We start from the raw sequence: 27,347 nt of genomic DNA on the forward strand, positions 1-27,347 counted from the left end.
GTGCCAAGACCGAGTTTGAGACAAGCAAGTTCTTGACTGCCTGGAATGTGGCCTCCTGGTGCTGGCCCCACACCCAAGGGGCCCGCTTGTCCAAGAGGGGCTCCACTACCGTCGCCTTGCGGGGAAGAAATGGTAAAAGTTCAATAGTCCCAAGAAGGCCTGAAGTTCAGTCTTGCTCTTGGGCGCTGGGGCATCACAAATGGCCCCGTACCTTGTCCCCAGTTGGGTGGACCCCTTCTGCGTCCACCATAAATCCCAGAAAGTCCACCTGAGGCACTCCTAGTAGACATTTTCCCCGCTTCACCTTGAGACCCGCCGTCTGGAAACGGTGCAGAGCGGTGCAGAGGCAGTCCTCAAACTCCTCTGGTGTGGGCCCAGCAATCAACACATCACCGAAGAAGGGGGTGATGCCTGGAATCCCTTTAAGGAGAGAGTCCATTAGATTCTGAAATATGCCTGGTGCCACGCTGACACCGAATTGCAGCCGCTTTACCCTGAACGCTCCTCTGTGCGTCACAATCGTCTGTGCCTCCGCTGTGGCCTCATCTACTGGCAGCTATTGATATGCTTGGGCCAAGTCCAGCTTGCCAAAAATTTTTGACCCAGCCAGGGTGGCAAGGACATTGCTGACCACTGGCACTGAGTATGCGTGGGCCGTGAGGGCCTTGTTTATGGTACATTTGTAGTCTACGCAGATACAGACCGAACCATTAGGCTTGACGGGTGTGACAATTGGGGTTTCCCAGGGGGCATTAGGCACCGGCTCCAGCACTCCACGAGCCGGTCCATACGGGGTTTCAGGGCGAACGGGACCAGGCGGGCCTTGAGCCTGACAGGTCGTACTGCGGGGTCAAGCTGTAGAGAAATGGGGGGGGGGGGGCGTATACTGTCCCAATTTCCCATCGAAAACCCCCAGAAATTCCTTGCATATGGCGTCCACGTCCACTTGTAAGCTAGTGTGGTTAACCCCGGTGATGGCTAGCCAAAGTGGTCCAAATCGGATGTGAGGGCGATATGGCTGCGACATCTGTCACCCCATTGATCGCCAGGGTTGATTCGGCTGATCTGGCTGGCTAGGCGGGTGTCCCCTTCCTCCCTCACTGCTCCATGTGCGTCCCTCCCGAAGCTGCGCGCTCGGTGGAAGAGGACGACCATCCCAGATAGAAGGAGTGTACCGTTCTTCGGTCAAGGGTATACGATAGCTGCGCTCCCCTGCTAGAACCTCCAAACAAGCTCAAGGTCAAAGTGGTCCAAACCATGCCAATCCCAGTAAGCTAATGTAGGGGCCCTTGACCACAAGCAAGTCCAGTTGCCGCATCCACCCTCGATATTGCACCCTGAAGGTCCCCACCCCCATTGTGGGGACCACACGTTTCTGGAAGTCCCAGAGGGTGAATGGGGCCGGCCTGAATTTGGGACCCCCACTAGGACACAGTTTCCTTAAGGTCCTTGCCGAGATTATGGATAGAGTTGAACCCGTGTCAAGCTCCATGCGGCACGGGGCCCCCTCTATCTGTACCTCTACATAAATTTTCTCTACGTTGGGGTGGGGCAACTGGTATACCTGGAAATCCGTGAGCTCCGTCGAGTTGCCTTGGTGCATTGGGCCCCGGGACCTGGGGCTCTTGGATTGGTCATCTGATGCCTGGTGTCAGGTGGGCTGAGCCCAACACACCCGGGCGATGTGTCCCGATTTTCTGCACTGTCTGCACTCTGCGTTGCAGAAACGGCAGGTCCTCCTCTAGTGACTTTCCCCGCTGCTTGCGCAGTTCCCTCCTTCTCGTCGAGGCAGCTGTGGTATGTGTGCTGCTTGAGTGCGCTGCTGTACTCGGTGCACCTCCTCCCTGTCAGATCCTGAGTCGTCGGTGAGGTCTTCATGGTGGACCCTCGGTTGGGACGGCAGGCTCGGCCGTGCCTCTTGCGTCGACCTCTTGGCAGCTTCCGTTGCCAGGGCCTCCTCCAGAGCAACCTGGAACGTTAGGTCCTTCTTAGCGTAGAGGCGTTGTTGCAGCTTCTCATCCTTCAGGACACCGACGAGGCGGTCACGAGGCATGTTCTCCAGCTCTGAGAAGTTGCAGAACCGGGCGGCTTGGCGGAGAAAGGTCACAAACCCAGTTATGGTTTCCCCAGGGGTTTGCCGCTTTGCATAGAAGGCATTTTGACGAGCCACCACTGAGGGCTGCAGTGAAAAGTGCCCCTTCAGCTGTTCCATTATTGTTTTGTATGGAACAGTAGCAACGTCTTCAGGTGCAAGGAGAGCCTGGGCGATTTCAAACGTCTCCTCTCCGCAGATGCTGAAGAATATCGCCCTCTTCTTGGCGTCTTCTTCGTCGGTGACCCCTTTGGCTTCTAGGAGGAAGGTGAAATGGGACGCATACGCTTCCCAGTCTCCAGATGCTGGGTTGAATGGTGAGAAGCTGCTGTCGGTTGCCATTCTGAGTTCCTTGTGTCCCGGAGCTGAAGCCTGGATACACGGTGCGAGGCAGCGGTGTGGCAGATGGCGGTGCTGCGGTGCTGTGTGTGGCAGTCAGCTCAGTGGGATCCCACCCTTGTCGCCAGTGAAATATACTCAGACTTGCAAAGTGATTTCATGCTCTTTATTCAACTCATAGTGGTGAGGAGGAATGGAAGTCCCCTCAAAGTATCTGCTTTATATACATTATTTACACAATGGGCTGCACGTGATTGGCTAAATCCAGACTTCTCCTGTAGGCCAATCAGGTTGTGGATTCACTTCTATCTGGAGCTGGATTGGGTGGCTCCTGCAGACCAATCATACTGCTGCATTGTTCTAGGACCAATCAGACTGCTGCATTCTGAATCCTATTGTTCTAGGACCAATCAGACTGCTGCAGTTTGGATCCTATTCAACTCAGTACATAACAAAAATGAATCTAATTTCTCTCCCATTCTTACCCAAGATTTCTTTTTCCTCTGAGGTGCAACAAAGACCAACCCCATATCATTTTTAGAACTCTGCCCACTGCCCAGCTCCTGCCCTTGGTCTGTCCAAAGGGAAATGTCTCTGTTCTGAGGATTACAGGTTTGAGGATTACAGTATCCCCCCTCCCCAACCCACAAACCTTTAGTACCCTGCGGGTAAGAAGAGCAAAACTTCTGGGCAAAGGTGAGGTCTTTGAAAATTGTCCCTGCACTACTCCTCTGTCCAGGGTGTTGCTCTTGAGCAATGACTCTCCAAAGCAATCGTCTACCTTAGAATACTAACCTGCTTCAAGTCCTGAACAAGTGGAAGTTCTTCTCAAGGAGAGCGAGCTCCGAACTTGTGTGGCTCAGGGTTATAAAAGCTCAGGAGCTCCACCTTCCAAGAGGAGAGAACAGCTTATCTGTAGCAGAAACTCCCTATTGCAAATAGAAAAACACTTACTCTGACTTTCGTGAGACTTTTCACCTACAACAAATCAGTCACGCAAAGTTAATTCACAACGGGAAAGGTTGTTTCACGCTTGCGTAACATGATGCAACTCAGTTTATTATAAATCTGTACAGCTGCACTGAGGGCAAGCATTCCTGGTCTTAGTAGTGTATATTCAACTGAAACCTTTGTATAAATGGGCAGGAGGCCACTGCAGTCTGTGGTTGCAGCTGCTAGCCACAAAATACAGAAAAAGGTCTTCCCTGTTGGTCCTACCCACCTTTTGGCGGGGGTTGGGGCGACTACAATTAATGGTATGCAAAACTGGATTTCTACAGGCAATCCAGAAATTATTCTTGATTTGTTATGTAAGATACCTGATCCGGATGATCAAGTGAAAATCACATATTTGCTGTCTGGCTTTGACAAATTTGTGACAGTTGCAGTTGCTGTCATAAAACTGAGAAGAATGTTCCTTGAGGATAGCATGGTGGACTGGTAAAGAACTGCTGCTATGGCTGGTCACTCTAATTGCTGTAGAAGGCTATGAAAACAGGTCATTTTCTGGCAGGGAATACGTTAATGGGATTTATTTTCCTTGCCTCTAATCCAGCAGGACCACACAGATCCCATCACATCTACGCAAAGCACAACAGGAACTAGTCATGACAGAACAGACATGTTATTGACTACTCAAGTAAAACATGGCACTGAAGTACAAATGCTTTAGAATGCTTTATTTCATTTTATTGTACCATCACACAGTATTATCATCATCTCCTTTTGTGGATTTACACAGTGCCATTATGGTGATCCTCTACTCAGTAGTATTTGAACTCTGGAATGCACCAGAGAGGTGGTGGAACTCAGTTCCAGTGAGTTCTGGCTGAAAAAAATCCTTGCACAATATCAAATGTTTGTTGGCTCTTGCAATTTCATTCTTTGACTGTTGGCCGTGCTGGCTGTGGCTGATGGGAACTGTAGTACAAAACCCCTGGAAGGTTTCATATCAAGTTTGGGAACGTTGCATTAGATTAATATCTAAAGGAGGCCTCAGAATCTTCACAAAAGATTTTTACTCCATTTTTCAAGAGTTTGCAGTCAAAAGCATTTGAGACTATGGAACCAAGAGGAAATACTATTTTACGGATTTAGGCTCCAATTCTATACCTACATTTACCCAGAAGTAACTGGATACACTGAATTCAAGTACACTGAATTCAAATGGTACTAATGCTGAATAGACATGAATAGGATGACACTGTTAATCCTCCAACTAGCAAGAGAGAAGTCACACAGATTTGTTAAAATCATGCCAGTATTTGTAGTGATCTTCATAGCAGATGTTCTCAGATGTTGAAAATCTTCCTGATCTCTTGAAGAGCCTTGTCGTCTAATTCAAATTTCCTCTGGCTGCCTGGCTCCAAGAATTTCTTAATTGTGGAGATGTTGCTTACCCTTGCCTTGAAGTCCTAGATTGAAAAACAAGAAGCACTTCTAAGAAAAAGGTACCAACATAGATGGACTTACACAAAAATGCAGTTCACATATTGGAGAAGAAGACCAGGGGTGGCCAGGGGTGTAGGAAGGGGGGTGGAGGGGGCGGGCTGCCCCAGGTGCCACTCTGGGAGGGGTGACAAGATGGCCCCTGCCTCCCCCCAGCTGTAGAGCGGCAGAGGGCGTGTGCCATCCATATGGGCTGCCGCTCTCGTGCACTGTCCGTACGGGATACCGCTTGTGCAGCAGCCCGTATGGACTGCACATGTGCGGCATTCCATAAGGAGTGCACACGCGCGAGATGCCACACATGCGCAGTCTATATGGCTCCACCACTGGGCCTGGCCCCATCCATTGGCTTCAAATGTTTGCTTTCCTCTTCCCTCTCCATTCCTTTTTCCTTTTGTATCATGTGTATCATTGCAAGCTTGGGGGCAAGCGCCATTTTTACTTTCAAAATGCGTGCAGTGCTTTGAAAATTTTAGATTTTCCTACATGTTTAGTAATAATAATAATTATTTCTAGACATGTGTTGAAGATTATGTCATTCCAAGCAGCTCTTTTATCATATGATAAAAGTTTAAAATCACAAAGTTTTTAAATGGTCATTTGATGGAGGAATTTTGAAAAGCAATCTATCTGTTCATTAATAAGCAGTACCTTGTTTTTCAAGCATTCAAAAACCATACAGAAAAAATTAAGCCCATGAGACTAAATTAATGAAGTAGTGCAGTATGTGTTAATAAAAAGTTTTTAAAAAGAAAACCCATAAATACTACATGGGGTTATTAGTAATGTGTGTGTGTGTGTGGGGGGGTGTCTCAATTTGCTCCCTTCCCTATTTATTTCAGATTCATAAAATAAAATTGGGTAAAAGGCTGGTTTGACTATAATAGAAATCCCATTCCCGCAAACTGTGGGATGTGAAACACAAGAGCAGTAAAGTATAACATTCTCAGAGTGAACATGTTTACACATGGGGATGAATGTTTGTCCAGCCAGCAGGTCAACTTCCTTTTTCCTTCTGGGCTGGGACAGACTTCCTCTGCATGTGACCAGAAGTGGGTGTGGCCTCACCTGTGCAGGTAACAACAAAAGCACAGGGCAGGGCAGCCATCTCCCTCTCTTTTTGACTACATGCATTGAAGAAGCAACATCTGCTTAGCCAAAGATGCTCTCTTGGCTCCAGCCAAGAGAGGACAAAGGTACTGTCTTCTTATGAGATAGTTTCCAGGTATATGTTACTTTTCTACGGTAAGCTAAGTCTGCCTTCTGGGATCCTATTGTGAACAGAATGATGTGTGAATAAACCTTTTAATACTTTTATAGGAGACTGTGCCGTGTCTTATCTTTTATGAGGGAATGAGGGGAAAATACTAGAACAGTTTTTATAGAGGCTTTAGCGAGCCTGAGCAAACGTATCTGCTGCAAGTTTAAAAAGGGGAATGCTACTCTGCTAAATTGTAAACTTGTTAACACAAGTTGGAAAGGCTATTATCAGACAATATAGCCTCTCCTGCATCCTTGAATATTCCCACACAAACAAATAAAGATTCTGACTGATTAATGAACACACTAACAATAATTTTCACATTCAATCACCTATGGGAAGGAGAAGATCGGTGGTCCTATTGTCCCATGGTCCTCAAGCCACATGTGAAATCCGAACTTTCTCTATAGTTTTTCTACAAGGCCCCTCCAACTCTATGATCTGGTGAGCCTTTTTTTGGTCAGGTTGTCTTGTAATGCATCAAACTAAGGCAATTCTAGCCAAGAAATGAAGCACTTTTATCATCAAGCAAAGTAGATGCAGAAGTCTAGATGCCTGCTCCACAGAAACTTCCAGATGCCTGACATAAGACATACCCCCCAGATGGCCACTTGGACTTGCTCTCATACACCACCATAATCACCATCATAGAGATGATGACATGCTAAGTGCAACACACTCCTATGACTGACGTTTATCCAGTTGCTGTATTTGCACTCTGTGAATACACACAGTCTTACAGTTTCCGTTCCATCTCATTTCTCAGAACATGTGTTAGTTCACTCACTTGCAGCAGAGGAAAGGCAGAAAGAACATCAGGCTTCATCTCTTCGACCATCAGAATAGCTTCAAGCAGATGGACATCTGCCCAGCTGAACTTCCCACCAACAAGGAAATCTTGTCCATGATCTTTTAGAACCTGTGGCATACAAAGAAATAGAAGTCAGTGTTGAGGGTATGTAGACTCCTGGCTCAGACTGGGCAACAGAGGCTCCTTGTGGATTATTTCTGCTTCTTTTGTGTTTCAGACATGTAAGGCTGAGAGGCAGGCAAGGACTGTCCCATGAGAGTAGCCACTTGGTTTTTTCATTCAAATATACATTTTACACACCTGCATGTATCCCACTGCATAACACTGAAAGGCCCTCATTTCTGTGATTCTCTGCTCAGTAGCATTGGAACTTGACATCGGGGTGGGAAACCACATATTTGTTGCGCTCCAGCTCCCATCAGCCATAGCCAGCATGGCCAATGGTCAGGAATTAGGAGAACTGTTAAAAAGGTAAAGGTAAAGGAACCCTGACAGTTAAGTCCACTCGCAGATGACTCTGGGGTTGTGGCGAGAGTTGTACTACCCCCCAAAAATGTTGGTAGACTTGTAGGTTTACTATTCCCCATTTAAGTGCTTCCACAGAATTTTGCTGCTGCTATGGATGGTTCCCCCCATACACCTTCAGCAGTTGAGATCTAGCTGCACATTCTACGTTGCTACCTGACAATCCCTTACCTTTTCATAAACTGGGAAGTATCTGGATGTGGCCCTCTCAAAAATTAGGCTGGTCTGCTTTTCTTTGTTCTCAGGGGGCTGGAAAGGAAGCGTCATTATCATCCCCATCAGATCAGTTGTTCCTTCCACGTACATGTCAATCCTGAAAGAAGCCATTAGCACCGTTGCTTTCAGGGTTTGTTTTCTTAGTTTCTCTTATTTCTTTTCCTTTTTGCTTTATTATTATTACTATTATTTTATTCTTTATTTTTCCAAAGTTTCAATACATATACGCATATACTACATATTTTCTCCATCTATTCCTATTAGACTTCCTACCCCCCCCCGCCCCCAATGTTGGGAAAGATGGAGGGCACAAGGAGAAGGGGACAACAGAGGACGAGATGGTTGGACAGTGTTCTCGAAGCTACCAGCATGAGTTTGACCAAACTGCGGGAGGCAGTGGAAGACAGGAGTGCCTGGTGTGCTCTGGTCTATGGGGTCACAAAGAGTTGGACATAACTAAACAACTAAACAACAACAATACCCCCCTGGTGGCTTCCGTTTTCCCATTTTAACACTGCATATCCTTAGACAAGAAATTACCACCCAATTATTATCGTGAAAGTACAGGTCAATCTAAATATAATTAGAGCATATCATAATTACACAGAAATAAGAGAATAATTAATACTGTATTATAAATAACATATGCAATGTCTTTCCATTTTCTGATATTCAATCTGGCATCTTCCATACATGGTTGGAAAGTTGACAGTTATGTTAAGCTTGCCATTACCATGTTATGGCATGGTTTTCCTCCCCAAGTAGCTCTAGCCTAAATTTCCTTGTAAGAGTCACGTTGTGACATAGCTAGCTCTAGCTCTAGGAATACAGAGATGCAAAAGCAGGAAAATAGCTGGATGTTTGCAGTTCAGTGCATACATTCCATATTTTCAGCTTCTGTCAAGAGCTGGCTTTCTATTAAAAAAATAGACCTAGAGTGAATTCTACATGTTCATAAGTACAGTGCTCTCTCCTTCAGGTCCTTCCCGTAGAGGTTGTGCTTTGCTGCGATGTAGTTGAGAATCGCTCGCGTCTGCACCATCTTCATCCCATCCATTTCCACCATGGGCACTTGCTGAAACAGGAGCTGTCCATCTTTAAAAAAGGAGGCGGGTGTGGGATAAGTGATTCAGTCCTTAACAACTTAAGTAGCTTAAACCAATACTTCAGATCGATTCAGGCTGCCTTCTTTGACAGTTAAAAATGGTGTATTAAGTCTCTGATACAGATCTTTCTTCAGGAAAATCTGCCTCCCTTTTGGTCTGCACAGTTCAAATAGGAACATGGAAAGGCATCATTTTATTTCCACCCTGTATTTGTTCCATGCGCTATTTCTACATAACTCATTGTGTAAATCATATGGTCATTATATTACGCCATCTCATTCCTTCTGATGCAAAGGAAGCACAACACAAATGTGTGTCTCTGTGTGTATACATCTCATGTGTGTATAAAAGGTAAAGGGACCCCTGACCATTAGGTCCAGTCATAACCGACTCTGGGGTTACGGCACTCATCTTGCTTTATTGGCCAAGGGAGCCAGCGTACAGCTTCTGGGTCATGTGGCCAGCATGACTAAGCTGCTTCTGGTGAACCAAAGCAGTGCATGGAAACACCATTTACCTTCCCGGCGGAGCGGTACCTATTTATCTACTTGCACTTTGACGTGCTTTTGAGCTGCTAGGTTGGCAGGAGCAGGGACTGATCAACGGGAGCTCACCCCGTTGCGGGGATTCGAACCGCCGATCTTCTGATCGGCAAGTCCTAGGCTCTGTGGTTTAACCCACAGCGCCATCCGCGTCCCTTCATGTGTGTATACATTGTTTCAAATTGTTTTTAATGTTGTGTTTCAATGTTGTAACCCACCCTGGGACCTTATGGTGAAGGGTAGGAAATGAATGAATGAATGAATGGAACAATCATTTATTTATTGTCTATGGACAAAAAGCAACAACAGTGCATATCAATCATAGAATTGTAGAGTTAGAAGGGACCCTGAGGATCATCTTGTCCCAAACCCCTGCAATGCAGGAATATGTAGCTGCAACCTTGGGTTTATCAGCACCTTGCTCTAACTAACTAAGCTATCCAGGCTTAATCCCATTAACTGGATTGATTTCTCTTCTGGACATGAGACAAATAAGCAAGCACTGGTTATTTCCCCTCCCATTTCCACTTTGCTTGAAATTCTTCAACATTCCTAAATCCAGATTCCCTATTGTTTTTCTAGTTCGATGGAAGACTGAACCAATGTCACCCCTGAAAATAACTATGTGTAGACACTGACATGGACCCCAGGACAAAGTGGTTTTTATTTTTAACAGATTCAGTCAATAAGGAGCCATTCTTTAAAGCAGTCGCATGCGGGCAACACTTACACCTATAGACTTACCATTCCGTAATTTTTCCAAGTCTTCCTTTTTCTCTATAAATTCTTCTTCAAACTGAAACAAAGCAGCCGAATTAAAAAAAAAATAAAATCCTAACTTTACAAGTCTTTGCTGACCTTGCAGAGAATAATTAACAGATACTTATCTTTTATTTTTGTTTAAGAGCAGCTGATGCTTCTTGGAATTTTTTGAAAAACTGCAAGATGCAGTACAGCTTTTAAATTTCATTTTTCTCAACCTGTACCCTTCATTTGAACTGATTTCTATTAGAGAAGCAGTAGTTGGGTCAAAATGGGCTCTTTGTCTTTGCAGAAATCATATGCTCAGTCTCTACACAATGCATATTTTCTTTGCTATTTTTATTTTCATGGTCAGATTAACCACGCTATTCATATAAGAATATTCCTAAAAATGGCTTCCAAAGACAAGCCATTCAACTCATTGAAATAAGACCCAGACAAAGAACTCTGAACCAATGCCAGACATCCAATTCCCCTTGGCCCTCTTTATGTAGCTGTGAAATACAGTCGTACCTTGGAAGTCAAACGCTTTGCAAGCTGAACATTTTGGCCAGTTTGAGAACGTTCTTTGGAACCTGAACGTCCAACATGGGTTCCATGCCTTTCTGTTACCAATCGGAAGGTGTGCCTCGTTTTCCGAATGTTTTGGAAGTCGAACAGACTTCCAGAACCGATTTCATTCAACCTCTGAGGTATGACTGTATTATGATTCCCCTCTCTTACTGGTGACATTTCTATTATGTCGGAAATTATATATTCTAAAATATAGCTGCAGGTTCCCTAGCAGATGATTGATCTTGCAATCCTATATCTGCTGAGTGCGACTCACATCTAAGTGAACATGCATTGGCTTCCGCTGTATGAGTCAATATGAAAAAAAATGGTCTTTTAATTGTCAGCCAAAGTGTTTGCTTCCTCTGGATGGATATTTCCTATACAGCGTATGAACGCCTAGAATTGAGAAAACCACACCCTTAAAAGTGGGTGGAAATTGGCTTCACTGCTTGAGTGACATAAGCAGGAGCGTATTTTTGAAAGACTACAGTCTATTTCATCATATGCTTCATCAATGCATATAAGAACATATACAGGAACATGTGCACACACAGTATTGTTGATAAGACATCTGTGGCATCTTCTGCTTCCTGTGCAGAAGAGGCCATTTATTTTGGCCATTGTTGGTTCATCTACCCAGCCTTGCCCCACCTCTTCCTTTCATGGGCACACAAACCTCCACTCCAGCTGCTGCAAGCAGCCAACGGATGGATTCCATCTTCCCTCTCCCGTTAGCATAGTGCAACTTGGGTTTCCCAGCCATCGTTTTGGGTAGTCTTCTACTCTGTCAAGCACAACACAATTGACTGAACAGCTTCACAGTATAACAGTATTGTGGACTGTCCTAAAAATGGAAGCAGGAGAAAGATGCATTAGAATAGGGGGAAACGGCCATGAGTTGAACAGGCAGAACATTCAGTGTCAAAAGTGTTGGGATACAACTCAGCTTGTACTAAAGGCTGGTAGGTTTGCACACAATATTGTGGTTAAGATTTGATAGATAGAAGAGAGGGCGCAGCAGAAGGAGAGAAACGACAACTCCATGGAAAAAGACATTGGAAGCTGACAAAAATATGAAATTGTGTTTTGATTGTATATGCTAAAAATGTTGCAATGTAATAAAATATAATAATAAAAAAAGGAGGAAAGCTTTAAGCTTTCTAGACTGTTCTTTAACCTGACCTGTCCTCAGGTTCTCAATTGATCCTCTCATGGTTGCTGACCTTATTTTCCTACTTCTTCATCCTAACCTTGGTGAGGCATCTTTATATGTTTCTCCTACTGAGAACAAAGAACAAGCGAGGCTCCTTGCAACCTGTGTTAGACAGAAGTACGATCTTTCCAATCAAGTATATATTTCCATTAATTAACTTGCCTTTCCTATTCTCCTAAACTCATCGAGTCTCAGTGCAATTGCATCGAAGGTAAAACATGCTCCCCAAAACAGAGATTTATTGTTAAGCTCAACTTCTGCAGTTAAACTCCAACTCTCATGCTTCAACAGGTAGACTTTCCCCCACTACTTTAGCTTCATGCTGAGGGTGATTTTATTTAGGTAATCATGTCACTGACTCTCCCCAAGTTATAAAGAAGATTGTTAACTTTGCATGTATGCTATTGTAATCGATCCTATATGTTTGGCAGTTATAGATATATTCTTTCCAAAGTGTGTAACGAGAATCAGAGGGTCCTCTTAAACAATGTGGTCCCTCCACAATGCTCCAGCATGAGTGGCTGATGTGGGAATGAAGAGGACTAGAAACTTTCCTTCTAATGGGCGTAGCCAGGATTCTTGTTAGAAGAATTCTTGTTAGAAGGCAGAGCAGCCAAAGTTATTGAGTTTTCTTTAGGAAATCATGAGTAAATAGGACATTGCGGCAGAGGGCAGGCTTCTGCTGGGTGTGTGTGTGTGTGTGGACAGAACCTCAGATAACTGAGTCCTTTCAATGCTTTTCAATATTATTTGTGGACCTAGAAGGTCCCCTTCACTATGCTCCCCCCTTCACTATGCCCATGTTTCCTTCCATCAACTTCCTTAAGTTATCCTAGATCTGAAGTCTGATTTTGGTTAATCCTTCCATCCCTTACACCACTTTTATGTACTGAGTTGAATAGGATCCAAAAGGCAGCAGTCTGATTGGTCCTAGAACAATAGGATCCAAAATGCAGCAGTCTGATCGGTCCTAGAACAATAGGATTCAGAATGCAGCAGTCTGATTGGTATTAGAACAATAGGATCTAGAATGCAGCAGTCTGATTGGTCCACAGGAGCCACCCAATCCAGCTCCAGGTGGAAGTGAATCCGCAACCTGATTGGCCTACAGGAGAATCCCGGAATTAGCCAATCACTTGTGGTCCATTGTGTAAATAATGTATATAAAGCAGATATTTGGGGGGGAACTTTCATTCCTCACTACTATGAGCTGAATAAAGAGCATGAAATCCACACTCGACTCCGAGTATATTTCAACCACCTACAAGGGATAGGGAATTTCTCTTGAGTTAACCTGCCTTAGGATCCAAGTCAATATAAACATCAAAGCTCCCCTCTTCTCTTGGCACTGTAAATGCAAGGCAGGCAAAGCATAACCAGCCCTCTTAAAACTGATAATAATTTTCAGTCCTAGCCCAGGTGTTAAGTCTGTTCACTAAGAAAGTACCACTAGAACTAGCTACTCTCAAGTGTGCGCACAAAGTTTCACAGCATTAGAACACATTATTTTTAGACTTCTTAATCTGCAGAGGTAATTTCTGCCAACTAGGAGCTTCTATTCTTGGCAGCCAGAGCACCAGAAAACCGACAGCTTTTCTCTCACTCTGCCCCACTGACAAAGCAATGGGCTTTCTTGTTGAATTTCTGGCTGCCGTGCAGTTACAGTACAATAGTCCTTCCAGGGAACACCCACCCCTGTCTCCTGATATACTATTAATGTAAGCTCGTTCCTGCAATGCTTCATTTTCTGGACTCCTCCTGCTTATTCCCCAGACCTCAAAATGGTGGGTGTTGTTCTCTTTATCCAGCCACTTCCCGCTCCCCTTCCCACCTACCATTTTTCACATGTCAGGAGAGCAACCTCTGGTTCTTTCAACTCCATTTGCAGTTACCACACAACAGTATTTCCTTTCCCCTACCCAACTTGCTGACCCAAATAATTGCCCCTGTTGTCTTTCAGGAGTCCACTGCTATGTCTCAAACCCCTTTCCCTTCTGCCCCTTCCTCGCTTTTCAACACCTGACCCTTCTGCTTTCGAAAAGCCCCCTGCTACTCCGTCACTCACCTCCACTAAAATCAAAGTGCAACTGAATTGCATTTAAGGTGTGCCAAGCTGGATAGAAATGCCAGTTTGCCACCTTTGGTTCCTCATCCCTCTTTTCAATTATTAACAGATGACTGAGTGCGTAAGTAATCCGCCCCCACCCCCCCAGTACTAACCTCCAACCAAATCTGAATCCACTTTCAGGGTCTAGGCAAAAGAAACTGAGCTCTGCCTTTTCTTTGCTCGTTTCTGTTCCACCTTCTCTGAAGATTTGCATCTACGAGAAGATAAAGCTGCTGCTGCTGCTGCTGCTGCTGCTGCTGAACAAGTCCAAGCAGTTTTGCCTGGCTGCTAAATCAGGGGGGTTTCCCTTGCCCACCTTTTTGCTGAGGGGGAGGAGGAAGTCCCCCCAAGGCCAGTGCTGAGTTACAGCCTTTTCACATTCCTGAAGCGTAGCTATGCTACTCTGTTACACAGCACAGCACAGCACAAAAGACCCTTGTGGGAAGTTTTAAAAATACCAAATATATGTATCCACACAGAGAAACAAATCCATCCATGCTACAGTCACACGGACACTGGGGGGAAAAACTCTAGTCTATTAGTCCTCAATGCACAAGACACTTTTTGTCCTATTATTTACTTTATTTATCTGCAAAATTCTGTAAGATTAGCCCATCTCAAATGGATTATTTTCCGCTCACAGAATCTGACTCCCCATGCATGCAAAGCAACACACAGCATCTGTGGGCTATGATACTGTTATAGAGCCTGTTCGGGAATACTAGAATTTAATAAACAGTAGTAATTAGGTAATATCAGGGATAGGAAGGGAAAATATAATCTGCAGACATTGTGTCAGACAAAGAAGCACAATCTTGGATAAATGCCTTCAACACCTGGAAACTCGCACCGCTTGGAAATTGGGTGGCATGTAGCGATATTTGACACTAGAGTCTTGTGATCTCCTGACTTGGATGAAAGTTAGTATAAGACTTTTAGATAAGGCTTATCAGATGCTCAAGTTTTGAGTTTCTATTGCAAGGAATTTCTGGTTTGTACCAGCAAGGAATAGACATTTGGAGCTCGAGTTCCAGGAGAGCCACCTGATTTGTGGTTTTGCAGCCTATATAACACCGGTCCTGAAAGATCTACATTGGTTTCCAGTATGTTTCCGAGCACAATTCAAAGTGTTGGTGCTGACCTTCAAAGCTGACCTCTGGCCCAGTATACCTGAAGGAGCGTCTCCACCCCCATCGTTCAGCTCAGACTCTGAGGGCCTTCTGGTGGTTCCCTCACGGTGAGAAGTGAGGTTACAGGGAACCAGGCATAGGGCCTTCTCGGTAGTGGTGCCCGCCCTCTGGAACGCGCTCACATCAGATGTCAAGGAGATAAACAACTATCTGACTTTTAGAAGACATCTGAAGGCAACCCTGTTCAAGAAAGTTTATAATGTTTGATGTTTTATCATGTTTTTCATATTCTGTTGGGAACTGCCCAGTGTGGCTGGGGAAACCCAGCCAGATTGGCAGGGTATAAATAAATTATTATTATTATTATTATTATTATTATTATTATTATTAACAACTGAGTAGTCTCACCCAGTGCCGTAGCTGGGGGTGGGGTGAGCCAGAGGGGGGCCATTGAGTGTCCCAGCCTTTGTGTGTATGTACACAGGAGAGACAGGTAAAATGGTATCAAAGCAAACATGCACAGGTATTTATTTATATACTACTTAATGATGGGGTATTGTTTGGCCTGTCCTGAACTTGTCATGAATTGAGAATACATACCGTATTTTTCGCTCCATAAGATGCACCCGACCATAAGACGCACCTAGTTTTTAGAGCAGGAAAACGAGAAAAAATATTCTGAACGAAACAGTGGATGTATGATTTTTGTGGTTCATGCTGTGTCCACAGACATGTGATCTGATGGTGAGTTTGGGGTAGCCCAATGCAAAAACCCTGAGGATCCATGTGGATCCGTGCTTTGTAACCACGTTTCTGCACCATAGCAGCCCCAGGCAACAGTGGGTGCGTGATTTTTTTGGTGCAGGCTGTAGCCATGGACATGCTATGTGATCTGATGGTGAATTTGGGGTGACCCAATGTAAAAATCCTGAGGATCCATGGGCTTTTACCTCCCCCCTCCCAGGCAGCCTCCACTAGCATCCCTCATTTTTCTTCCGATCCCACTGATCAGGTGTTTCCTTTCAACTCTCCCTTCCCTCTTGTTTGCCTTAGTGTCTTTTCCTTAGCTGGAGCAGTTTTTTGCTCCTCCTTTTCTTCTAATTTCTCTCCTTATTGCTTTAGTCTTCCTGTTTCCCCCCTTTGCAAGTTCGCTGTCTTTACCTCCCCCCTCCCAGGCAGCCTCTTTTATCTCTAGCATCCCTTATATCTCTCCCCGATCGGCAAACAATCAGTGGCTTTGTTTCAACACCCACTTCCCTCTTTCAAAAAAAAAAAGCATGATCTGCTTTTTGCCCCTGGGCAATTCGGCTCCAGGGACCACACATTCGCTCCATAAGACAGACAGACATTTCCCCTTACTTTTTAGGAAGAAAAAAGTGTGTCTTATGGAGCGAAAAATCCGGTACATCTCACATAATATGACAAGCTTGGAAAGAAAATGGGAGCCTGAGTCAAATGCCAATTACCCTAAGGAATTAACAGTAAGGGAAAGAGTTGACTGCAATGTTCAGCAGCCATCAAGAGAGCTTCAACTAATGGAAGTTTCAGGTTGGTCAAAGTCCAACTTAAAGCAATCAGAACCCAATTTGAACTGAGATCTCAATCAGAGTATATCTGTATGCAGGGCTCCCCCCCCCCAGCCAGAACTCAGGTCCAGCACCTCTCAGGTGGGCACCATTGCCATTACAAAAGAACAAGGGAGGTGTTCGTGGTGAGATCTGGCTCCTCTTTTTCTAGAAAAATAGCCCTGGTGGTACTTGTTAATGAAATGGGAGGATTGGGCTGATCTTAGTTTGATAGGATGAATCATGAAAAGTTGTGGTTAAAACTTTGGAACTAAAACATAGGCTGTCATTTATTTACACTTATTAGGATATTATACTTTGAAATGTGTGTGAGAGTGAGAGTAGGTGTAATTATTTGCGACTTACAGTTACTATGATTCAATAATGAAACTACAAGTGATAAACTTTATGTGTACTCAAACTTGATACGTACGCTAAACCCAATTATTTCAAGCATGCACCTTTGGAAAGGGAGGTCAACATTCGAGCTCCATTGCAGGTCTATAATCATAGGTAGGTTACCTGTTTGTGTCTAAATTTAATTCACAAAAGGCTTATCCATAAATGTGGGCCTCCTATGTGATTAAGACTTTTTGCAATAGAAATCCAGAGACAATGGTGTTTTAGATATGCAAAGAATAAAAGTGCCATACTAGAGCTTTGCTTATGCTTCAGTAAGCATACTGAGTGGCCCACCACATCCATATAACTGGAGGCTGAAGATGCAAGTATAGTTCTTGGCTGAATTAATGGTACAACAGTGAAGTGCTCCAGAACTTCTCAACCTATAAAACAACCAAGTCCAGGTTTGGGAGAAGTGCCCGTTGCCATGCAATGCTGTGTGCCCCACCACCAAAGCACATACATACATACATACATATATACACCAAACACACAGGGGCATTTTAAATCTTGGGGAGCTTCTGTTTTATATCAGGAATAGTCTCCAAAAACTGAGAAGAACATTCCTTGAGGATAACATGGTGGACTGGTAAACAATTGATTTGGCATGAAAAACAACAACACCCTATTTGTATTAGTTGTATAGATAGATAGATATTGTGTTTTAATATTGTATATTGTACGGGTTGTATATTTTTTTATCTTTTTCCGGTGATTGATATGACCTTGATGGTTGAAGCAACAGCAACAAACAATAAAGAGAAACAGAATTCTTATTGCCTGCATCATGTGTGCTTTAGCTGAGGGTAGTGTTTGCAAAAAATTATTTGAGTTGTTATTGCAGAAACTCCTGTTATAAAGGAATCAAAGGGCTTTACTGAGGTTGTGCTCCAAGTAAATGAACAACATGAAATGAGACAATTCCCATTAAACTATTATTTCATCTGTTAACAGTTAAGGACTCTTTTATAACTCAGGACAGCTTGCTGAGGCGAAACAGTGTTGTCCCCTTTCAGTTTTAGCGCTTTGCCTGTGGCTACAATAGTGCATCAACTATGATGCTAGTCGTCAATTAAGTGGAAAACTTCCATTGCCTTTTTAATACTCTTTTCATCTATTGGTGGTTTTCTTGGGCTACCGGGCTGCAGAAATTTCTTGACTGTAGGTATGTTGCTTATTCTCTCTTTAAAAGCCTAAGAGAGAGAGAGAGAGACAGCAAAATATTTTAGAAGAGAAAAGGAGAAATGGTGGCATTCCCAAATAATCATTTGTCATCTATGGTTACAACAGTTTCATGGTCAACAGTTTCATTAAACTACAAGCGAGAAACTTCAGATCTACTCAAAACCCAATTATGTCCCTTCGAAAAGGGAGCTCTATTGCAGGCTTATGTGGGTTAACCTGTATGTGTCTACATTTAATTCACAAATGGCTTGTAGAAACCCAGTGATCAGGGTGGATGGGAGCTGCGTTGCACAATATCTGAAGGATTTCACATTCTTGACCTGGCAGCTAATGAGAACTTACAAGAGCCAGGGAACCTGTTCACTGCCTATCTTTTCACTTTCATAATAAGTTGCGCAATGGTGTTACTTACCTTTAAAAGAGGGAATTTGGCGAGAATATCAGCCTTCAGCTCTTCCACTGTTAAAATGGCTTCAAGCAATTGAATATCCGCTCTGCTGAGCAGATTTCCAACAAGAAAATTTTGCCCATGATCTTTGAAGACCTACAGAGCATGAAATAAGGTAAAAAGAAAAGGTAAAGGACCTCTGAATGGTTAGGTCCAGTCAAAGGCAACTATGGGGCTGTGGCACGCATCTTGCTTTCTGGCCGAGGGAGCTGGTGTTTCTCCACAGACAGCTTTCTGGGTTATGTGGGCAGCATGAAATATATTGAGAGCACTTTAGGTAAATACACAAAAATACGCAAAAAGAAGAATGTGTATTCCGACCACTTTTGAATTATCTAACACCCGGATAATATTGCATCAAGAGTGGAAGAGGATTTGTATAATTTCTGAAGTATGAGTTCCAACAAACGACTGCCTAACAAGGAGAAGATGGAGCACTGCTTCATCACTGCTTCAATGGGGCAGTGCAGAAGCTGAGATAAGAAGTTCGTGTGATAAATGAATACTGTGTATGATTCCTGGTCTTCTCTCACACAGCTTTTTAAAACTGAAGAGTTGCTATTAGAAGTTTGGAAAATGCAAAGAATAAGGAAATAGTAGCTCAGTCAGTAAGAATGTGAGGCTCCTAATCTCAGAGCCATGGGTTTGAATCCTATGCTGGGAAAAGATTCCTGCTTTGCAGGAGTTGCCATCGATGTCCCTTGTGGTCCCTTCCATGTTAGAGGGGGATTTTCCACTGGTGGCAGATGACAGAGACTGTGACACCACGAGACTGGTGTAAAACCAAATTAAATAAAGGTTTTATTACAAAACAACAAACAGCAAAGCTTGTGGGTGTTTTTTCTGCAGGCAAAGTTTAAACTGAAGCTTTCCCCCTTTTGTAGTCAAGACCAGCTGTATCCAATCTGCCCAAAGCTCCCATAAACAGTTCTTAAAGGTACAAACATCTTTACTGTTTCTATGCAGAATGATTCCCAACATTCCAACCCTACAATTCTATGCTTCTATGTTTTTATGTTGGACCAAGCAGTCCTATCAACATTGCAGTTGAGCCTAGGTGACTTCTCTTAAAAGGGTTGTAAGTTTCATTCCTTCTTCGCCTCGTACCTTTTCAAAGACTGGGAAGTATCTGGTGGTTGCTTTTTCAATAATGTCTGCAAACGCCTTCTCCCTCTTGTCAGCTGGCTTGAAGGGAAGCATGGTTATTGATTTATTCATATCCATAGTAGCTTCACAGTACATATCAATCCTGAAGGAAAGAGAATGTTGCCATGACTGGATCACTCGGTAGCAGATGAATCGCTCTGTTATGTTGGAAATGTGTTGGTTATAATAAAACTCATTTGTCAATAGTAGAAAGGTGTTTCCTCATCTCAGTTATTCAGATAATTACAAGAAAAACAACAACAGTAGCAGTGGCAGTAATGATAATGATAATGTAAAATGAACAGAGCCAAGAACCTGTCAGGGAGGGGAGGGGCAATGAATATTGTAGTAGCATCACAGGCACAAAATGTGTGATATCCCAGCAGATAAACAGGTGCAATTATCTGGTGTGTTCGAGAAAGGGTATTTTTCCTTGGAAAGAGCCTCTCTCTGTGTTTTTAATACATGTGCTTCTTGGTGTATTATTATCTTCAACGGCTACACTTTTTTCTAAGGAAGAGCCTTATACTCAGATTTATACATCTGCAAAAGAAAAATACAATGCCTTCCAGTGATCCAGGCTACTGGGATTACATGAAAGACTAGAGTATGAACTTTGGAGAAACCACGTTGATTTCAAAGGAACCAGTCCACATGAATTTTGCTGGGACTGAGAGGTCGAATTAGCTCATACTGGACCCTTTCTTGCCCAATCTGACAGTAGAGATGAAACGTACTGACTCATAAGTCATCAGTAGATCATATGATAGACCAGAGATTTCCTCTTAAATCATACACAGCAAACCAAAACGTGCATTTATGAACCAAACTTAAAGGAATGCTACAGTACCATGCTTTCTGCTTCATGTCCTTCCCGTAGAGATTGTGTTTGGTTGCAATGTAATTGAGAATAGCTCGGGTCTGCACCATCTTCATCCCATCCATTTCCACCATGGGCACTTGCTGAAAGAGCAGGTCTCCACCTTGTGAAAGGAAAGTGAAAAATCAATCCATCCTCCCAGGTAATGACTATGGAAAGTAAATTTTCAGGAGCATCTCACAAGCCATGCTTTGATTTTGAGTCTTTACTTTTACATTGTGCCTTTGCAATAATCATGTTTGCCTCTGCTTTCCCCTCAAAACCTTTTTGCAGAATGTGCTAAATCTGTACAGCAAGCACACATTGGAAACTAGTTTTGTATGTTATTTGAGCTACTTCTGCTCTCTAGCTAAAAAAACAAGCAAACCATTCTTCAGTATGCAGAGTTGAGTGGCAAAATAACCAGATGACAACATTGTATATAAAAGTAATATAACCAGATCACAACAGTGTATTCACACATATTTTTGCCTTAAAGTGTGCACACATAACTGAGTGTGCACACATAACTGAGACTGCACAATGCAGAACTGGAGAAACAAGTATATTTAGAAAACACCTGCTACTAAGGCTGAGATCCTATACACCCTTCCCTGGAAGATAGTCCCACTGAACTCAGTGTTGTCCACATGTGAGTAGGCACATGTAAAATTGCACAGTGACTTTTCTGAGTTGGCTATCTGTTCTTCATATTGTACAGAGAATCTACCCTGCTCTATTAACTTCAATTGGAGGTTTGCCATAAACCTGGACAGGAGGAGGGTAGGGCTTCACTGCAATCCTGAGGTTTGTGTGCTTATCATTGTAAATGTCTTGAGAGGTGAATAAATAGAAATTATACCCATTTCTATCGGTTATATCTTATAAAGTCGTTTTTAGAACAGACCTACTGAAATCAACAGACTTGCATTAGTCATGTGTACTGATTTCTGATTCTGATTTTGATCTGACTAGGGATAGGAAAATACCCAGTCCACAACTGGGTTATACCATATAAAACACTCTCTCTCTCTCTCTCTCTCTCTCTCTCTCTCTCTCTCTCTCTCTCATATAACATTCAGATTACATACTTACCCTGCCTTAACTTTTCTAGATCTTCTTTCACCTCAATAAGTTGTTCTTCAAACTAGAAAACAAAAGAGGCAAAATATTTCAGGGGCATCATGAAATAATTTCAGGCTCCAAACTACTTCCAAACTACTGAAGGAAATTTGATGAAAACCTTTTAAGCATTCTTCCCTTTCACAGGGCCATCCATATGGGCTGCCGCTCTCGTGCGCTGTCCGTACGGGATTCCGCTTGTGCAGCAGCCCGTATGGACTGCACATGTGCGGCATTCCATAAGGAGTGCACACACGCGAGATGCCACACATGCGCAGTCTATATGGCTCCACTGGGCCTGGCCCCATCCATTGGCTTCAAATGTTTGCTTTCCTCTTCCCTCTCCATTCCTTTTTCCTTTTGTATCATGTGTATCATTGCAAGCTTGGGGGCAAGCGCCATTTTTACTTTCAAAATGCGTGCAGTGCTTTGAAAATTTTAGATTTTTCTACATGTTTAGTAATAATAATAATTATTTCTAGACATGTGTTGAAGATTATGTCATTCCAAGCAGCTCTTTTATCATATGATAAAAGTTTAAAATCACAAAGTTTTTAAATGGTCATTTGATGGAGGAATTTTGAAAAGCAATCTATCTGTTCATTAATAAGCAGTACCTTGTTTTTCAAGCATTCAAAAACCATACAGAAAAAATTAAGCCCATGAGACTAAATTAAAGAAGTAGTGCAGTATGTGTTAATAAAAAGTTTTTAAAAAGAAAACCCATAAATACTACATGGGATTATTAGTAATGTGTGTGGGGGTGTGTGTCTCAATTTGCTCCCTTCCCTATTTATTTCAGATTCATAAAATAAAATTGGGTAAAAGGCTGGTTTGACTATAATAGAAATCCCATTCCTGCAAACTGTGGGATGTGAAACACAAGAGCAGTAAAGTACAACATTCCCAGAGTGAACATGTTTACACATGGGGATGAATGTTTGTCCAGCCAGCAGGTAAACTTCCTTTTTCCTTCTGGGCTGGGACAGACTTCCTCTGCATGTGACCAGAAGTGGGTGTGGCCTCACCTGTGCAGGTAACAACAAAAGCACAGGGCAGGACAGCCATCTCCCTCTCTTTTTGACTACATGCATCAAAGAAGCAACATTGTGTAAATAATGTATATAAAGCAGATATTTGGGGGGGGGGGGACTTTCATTCCTCACTACTATGAGGTGAATAAAGAGCATGAAATCCACACTCGACTCCGAGTATATTTCAACCACCTACAAGGGATAGGGAATTTCTCTTGGGTTAACCTGCCTTAGGATCCAAGTCAATATAAACATCAAAGCTCCCCTCTTCTCTTGGCACTGCAAATGCAAGGCAGGCAAGCATAACCAGCCCTCTTAAAACTGATAATAATTTTCAGTCCTAGCCCAGGTGTTAAGTCTGTTCACTAAGAAAGTACCACTAGAACTAGCTACTCTCAAGTGTGCGCACAAAGTTTCACAGCATTAGAACACATTATTTTTAGACTTCTTAATCTGCAGAGGTAATTCCTGCCAACTAGGAGATTCTATTCTTGGCAGCCAGAGCACCGGAAAACCGACAGCTTTTCTCTCACTCTGCCCCACTGACAAAGCAATGGGCTTTCTTGTTGAATTTCTGGCTGCCGTGCAGTTACAGTACAATAGTCCTTCCAGGGAACACCCACCCCTGTCTCCTGATATACTATTAATGTAAGCTCGTTCCTGCAATGCTTCATTTTCTGGACTCCTCCTGCTTATCCCCCAGACCTCAAAATGGTGGGTGTTGTTCTCTTTATCCAGCCACTTCCCGCTCCTCTTCCCACCTACCATTTTTCACATCTCAGGAGAGCAACCTCTGGTTCTTTCAACTTCATTTGCAGTTACCCCACAACAGTATTTCCTTTCTCCCCTTTCACAGTCAACTTTTTGGGAACAAAAAGCAGTTGCCTCGGTGTGAAAGGTGAGCCAGCTTTTTTCCCTCTGTCTGGGACAAAACAGCAAATGTTTCCCATGCAGAAATCAAGGTAGATACCAGTACTACAGGCTGGTCACGTTACCTTAGCACACGAAGCGTAAAAAATCCTACAATCATGTCTCTCCCTCCTTAGCAGTAAAAGTACAATAATAATGAATGGAAATAACACAACAATCTGCTGCCCTTTCCAGGATAGCTAAAATCAACCGCCTGAGGCAGGTGCTTCCCCCTGGCAAATGGTAGGGCTAGAACCAAAATTAGAAACTGCCAGAAATGGATTCTTAGTCTACATGCACACACACACCAACATTCTTCCGATGAAATTAGGGACGTCTCATTCCATAATGATGTTGGGATTTTTGACTACGTGTTATTCTGTTCAGCTTCACACAGAGTCAATTAAGAATCAGCAGACAGCCAAGGATGACTGAACAGAAAGGAGTAATTCTGCCTGGGGATATGGAAGCCTGGGAACAGCTTTACCATTGGTTGAAGTCTCACACAGGCATAATGATTTATGACCTACTGACTGGAATGTGTTGTTGGTCAGTGTGGTGTTCTGAGAGTTGTTTGGAGCTTGCTAAGAGAGAGCTCGTTAAGATCCATTTCTGTTCTTGTATATAGTAACTTGTATATAGTATATAGTATACAGAGTCTGCTGTAAATAATAAACACATCAAAGTAACCTAGTTACTAGTAGCAACATTTGTTCCTGCTTTGTCCATTCTGCCTGCAACTGATTGCTTTCTGGAACTCTGCGTATGCTCTGCTAAGGTCTGGCTAAGGTCCTGCAACAGGTCAAAGTCGCAAAACACCAATAAATGATAATTTTATTGTTTATACCACATCTTACCGGGTTGCCACAGCCACTCTCGGTGGCTTCCAACACATATAAAAGCATAAGAAAACATTAAACATTTTTTAAAAACTTCCTCATACAGGATTGCCTTCAGACAGTTCGGGAGTCAGATAACTCCATATCCTCCAACATTTCTCCAATGAAAATAGGGACGTCCTAAGAAAAAGTGGGACATTCTGGGATCAAATCAGAAGCCAGGACAGCTTCTCTACATCAGGGACCTCCCTGGAAAACAGGGACACTTGGAGATTCTGTACACACCATACATTTAGAGCTCTTGGAAAGCACATGACTTCCCACAAGGAATCCTGGGAGGTGTAGTTTACCCCAATTCTTGTTACATAACAACGCTGAACAAACAACAGTTCCCTTGATTCTTTTTGGGGGGTGGGGGAAAGGTGCTTTCTCAGAGAAATTCTGAAGACAAACAAACCTCGACTCCTGCTGCAGCCAACAGCCACCTTATGGTTTCCATTCGGCCTCTTCCATTGAAGTAGTAAAGCTTAGGTTTCCCAGCCATGTTCCTAAATGTTTGCTTTCCTGTTATGATGAGAGACAGAGAGAGATTGAGAGGTCATGTTTGATAGGGAAACCACTGCAGAGCAGGACAATTGTTCAAAATGGTGCTCTGGTGATTGCTTACAGCAAGAAAGGATTTCATACTAAAGCCTTCTGCTTTTTTAAAACAACAACAACTCAATTTCATAATCACAAAGCGCAAGCAGATGTAGCATAGTATTGCACAGATAAAATAGGAAACAAGAGTTAAACCCATCCTCCCAAACATCCATGACTATTTAACCTCCATCAGATGGCCATTGTCTTTGCTCCTAGAGAAACAAAATGGCAACTCCCCCCTTGTACTCGCACCATTGCCATGGCCATCTACTGCCTTGCATCTCCTTTCACCCTTTTAAAAAAATATGTGCACTAAACATGGTGAGACGTGAAGAAAAGAGAGAAAAAGAGAAAGAGAAACAGCACCCATGTAGAAGGGAAAGTAAAGGGGGGAGGGGAAGAAAACCCAAAACAGTATACTTTACAAATTTGTTGTTGTACTTCACCAGATCCTAACCTATTACAGCATTTGTAAGAATGGATTCCAAATATTGTTGAATTTGTCCATGGGAAGTCTGCATTCATATGCAAGTTGTTCATATGTTGCAAGTTTGTATGTCTTCAATCCAATCGTAGAAGGGAGCCGCGTTTTTATTTTCCCAATTCATCAGTATCTGTCCTTTTGCCATGGTAAGGGCACAGAGAGTCATCTCATATTGTCACAAAATGTGCTGGGTATATAATTCAAGAGGATATTTTGCTCTGTAAATGTAAAGTTGTTCCACATAGTTCTGTTGATAGTTTCAGTTACCTTCTGCCAAAAATATTTCAATATAGGACAATGAAAAAAATACGTTTTAGAGAAGCATTATTCCTCTTGCATCTCCAACAGTTAGATACCTTAGATAGCCCCTTTTTAAACAAACATAATGGGGTCCAGTATATTCTAAATATTATTTTTTGTTGTATGAGCCTCAATTTAAGGTCCAGACACACCCTTGTTATAGCACTTTAAAACGTTCACCACTGTGTGGTCAAAATTGAGACTTCCAATTCTTTATTCCATTCCTCCCTCAATACCTGTATATCAAATTGGTTTGCTAGTAACAAAGATTTATTTATGTTGATGGATGGCTTTTTTTTTTTGCATAAGAATTAATCAGCTGCTTCAATATCTCTGGGGTCTCTGAGGCTGTAAAAGCTGCTGGTCCGTAGATGGTGATTAGCAGGTGTTTTATCTGGAGATATTGCCAGTGAGCCTTTGTAGGTAATCTGTATTTGTCTCTTAAAATAGAATATGTATAAAATTCATCCTCTTCATTTATCAGCTGGTCTAACATTAATATACCCAAATTCATCCACCTCTCCAATACGACCATTTCTTTTTTCTAGTTAATTCTTTCCCGATTTTTAAAGACGGGTTTTTGTTGTGGGAGAAAAGGTCAAAATTATATTTTTTTTGACATGTGGTACCATATTATTTGAAATGATGTTATTGTTTTGATAGCATCTTTAGTATTAATGTATTTAGATCCAAGTGCCACCCAGCTTTCTAAAGGTGCTACATAGGAATATTCCAAAGTCCAGTCTCCTGTGCCTACCCAAAACTCCTTTTTCCTCTGAAGTGCAATCAAGTCTATCCTCCTATTTAATTTTTAGAACTCTGTCTGCTGCCCAGCTCCTGCCTTTAGTCTGTCCAAAAGGAAAGGCTTCTGTTTTGAGGATTACAGTGCCCCTCACCCCTGCAAACCTTTAGTACTCTGCTGGTAAGAAGAAGAAAACCTTTGGGCAGAGGTGAGGTCTTTGGATATTTTCCCTGCACCACTCCTCTGTCCAGGGTGCTGCTCTTGAGCTATAACTCTCCAAAGGAATTGTCTCCCTTAGAATACTAACCTGCTGGAAGTCCTGCTGGACATGTGAAAGTTCTTCTCAAGCAGAGTGAGGCCTGAATTTGTGTGGCTCAAGGTTATAAAAGCTCAGAAGCTCCACCTTCTGAGACAAGAGAACAGCCTATCTGTATCTCCCTAGTTTAAATAGAAATAAACACTTGCTTTGCCTTTCGTAACAGTTTTCACCTACAATCAGTCAGTTAATTAAAATGGGAGTAGTTTTCTCATGCTTGTAGTGTATAATATGATGCAACTCAGTT

The 27,347-nt window shown here is 42.9% G+C and overlaps 2 protein-coding genes across 2 annotated transcripts in view; both read right to left on the reverse strand.

The window, feature by feature from the left end:
* The window catches only part of LOC309339274 (glutathione S-transferase-like), a 33,673-nt gene extending 7,879 nt beyond the window's left edge, over positions 1-25,794 (reverse strand). The window contains exon 1 of the mRNA XM_081857445.1: positions 25,716-25,794. Within this exon, the coding sequence (XP_081713571.1) occupies positions 25,716-25,779 (64 nt within the window). The 5' untranslated portion in view covers positions 25,780-25,794. The remainder of the gene's footprint in view (positions 1-25,715) is intronic.
* LOC309338614 (uncharacterized protein) lies at positions 4,706-27,221 on the reverse strand. Its single transcript, XM_081855934.1, has 14 exons — positions 27,092-27,221; positions 25,074-25,180; positions 21,808-21,859; positions 20,704-20,836; positions 19,815-19,956; positions 18,672-18,803; positions 18,137-18,267; positions 13,936-13,957; positions 11,334-11,441; positions 10,085-10,136; positions 8,655-8,787; positions 7,648-7,789; positions 6,928-7,059; positions 4,706-4,845 (listed from the first exon to the last, which is right to left on the reverse strand). Exons 2-14 carry the CDS (start codon positions 25,158-25,160, stop codon positions 4,723-4,725), a joined length of 1,389 nt encoding a protein of 462 aa, XP_081712060.1. The 5' UTR covers positions 25,161-25,180; positions 27,092-27,221; the 3' UTR covers positions 4,706-4,722.
* Positions 27,222-27,347: the final 126 nt, after the last annotated feature.

Source organism: Podarcis erhardii, assembly GCF_964252035.2.
Source record: "Podarcis erhardii genome assembly, chromosome: 3".
Classification (NCBI taxonomy): Eukaryota; Metazoa; Chordata; class Lepidosauria; order Squamata; family Lacertidae; genus Podarcis; species Podarcis erhardii.

Excerpts from the sequence above, each read along its gene's own strand:
- LOC309338614 (XM_081855934.1), bottom strand. The coding sequence starts at position 25,160 with ATGGCTGGGAAACCTAAGCTTTACTACTTCAATGGAAGAGGCCGAATG. Across the intron at positions 19,957-20,703 it reads GACATGAAGCAGAAAGCATG|GATTGATATGTACTGTGAAG; the intron begins GTACTGTAGCAT and ends TCTTTCCTTCAG. Across the intron at positions 7,790-8,654 it reads GACCTGAAGGAGAGAGCACT|GATTGACATGTACGTGGAAG; the intron begins GTACTTATGAAC and ends GGCTTCTTTCAG.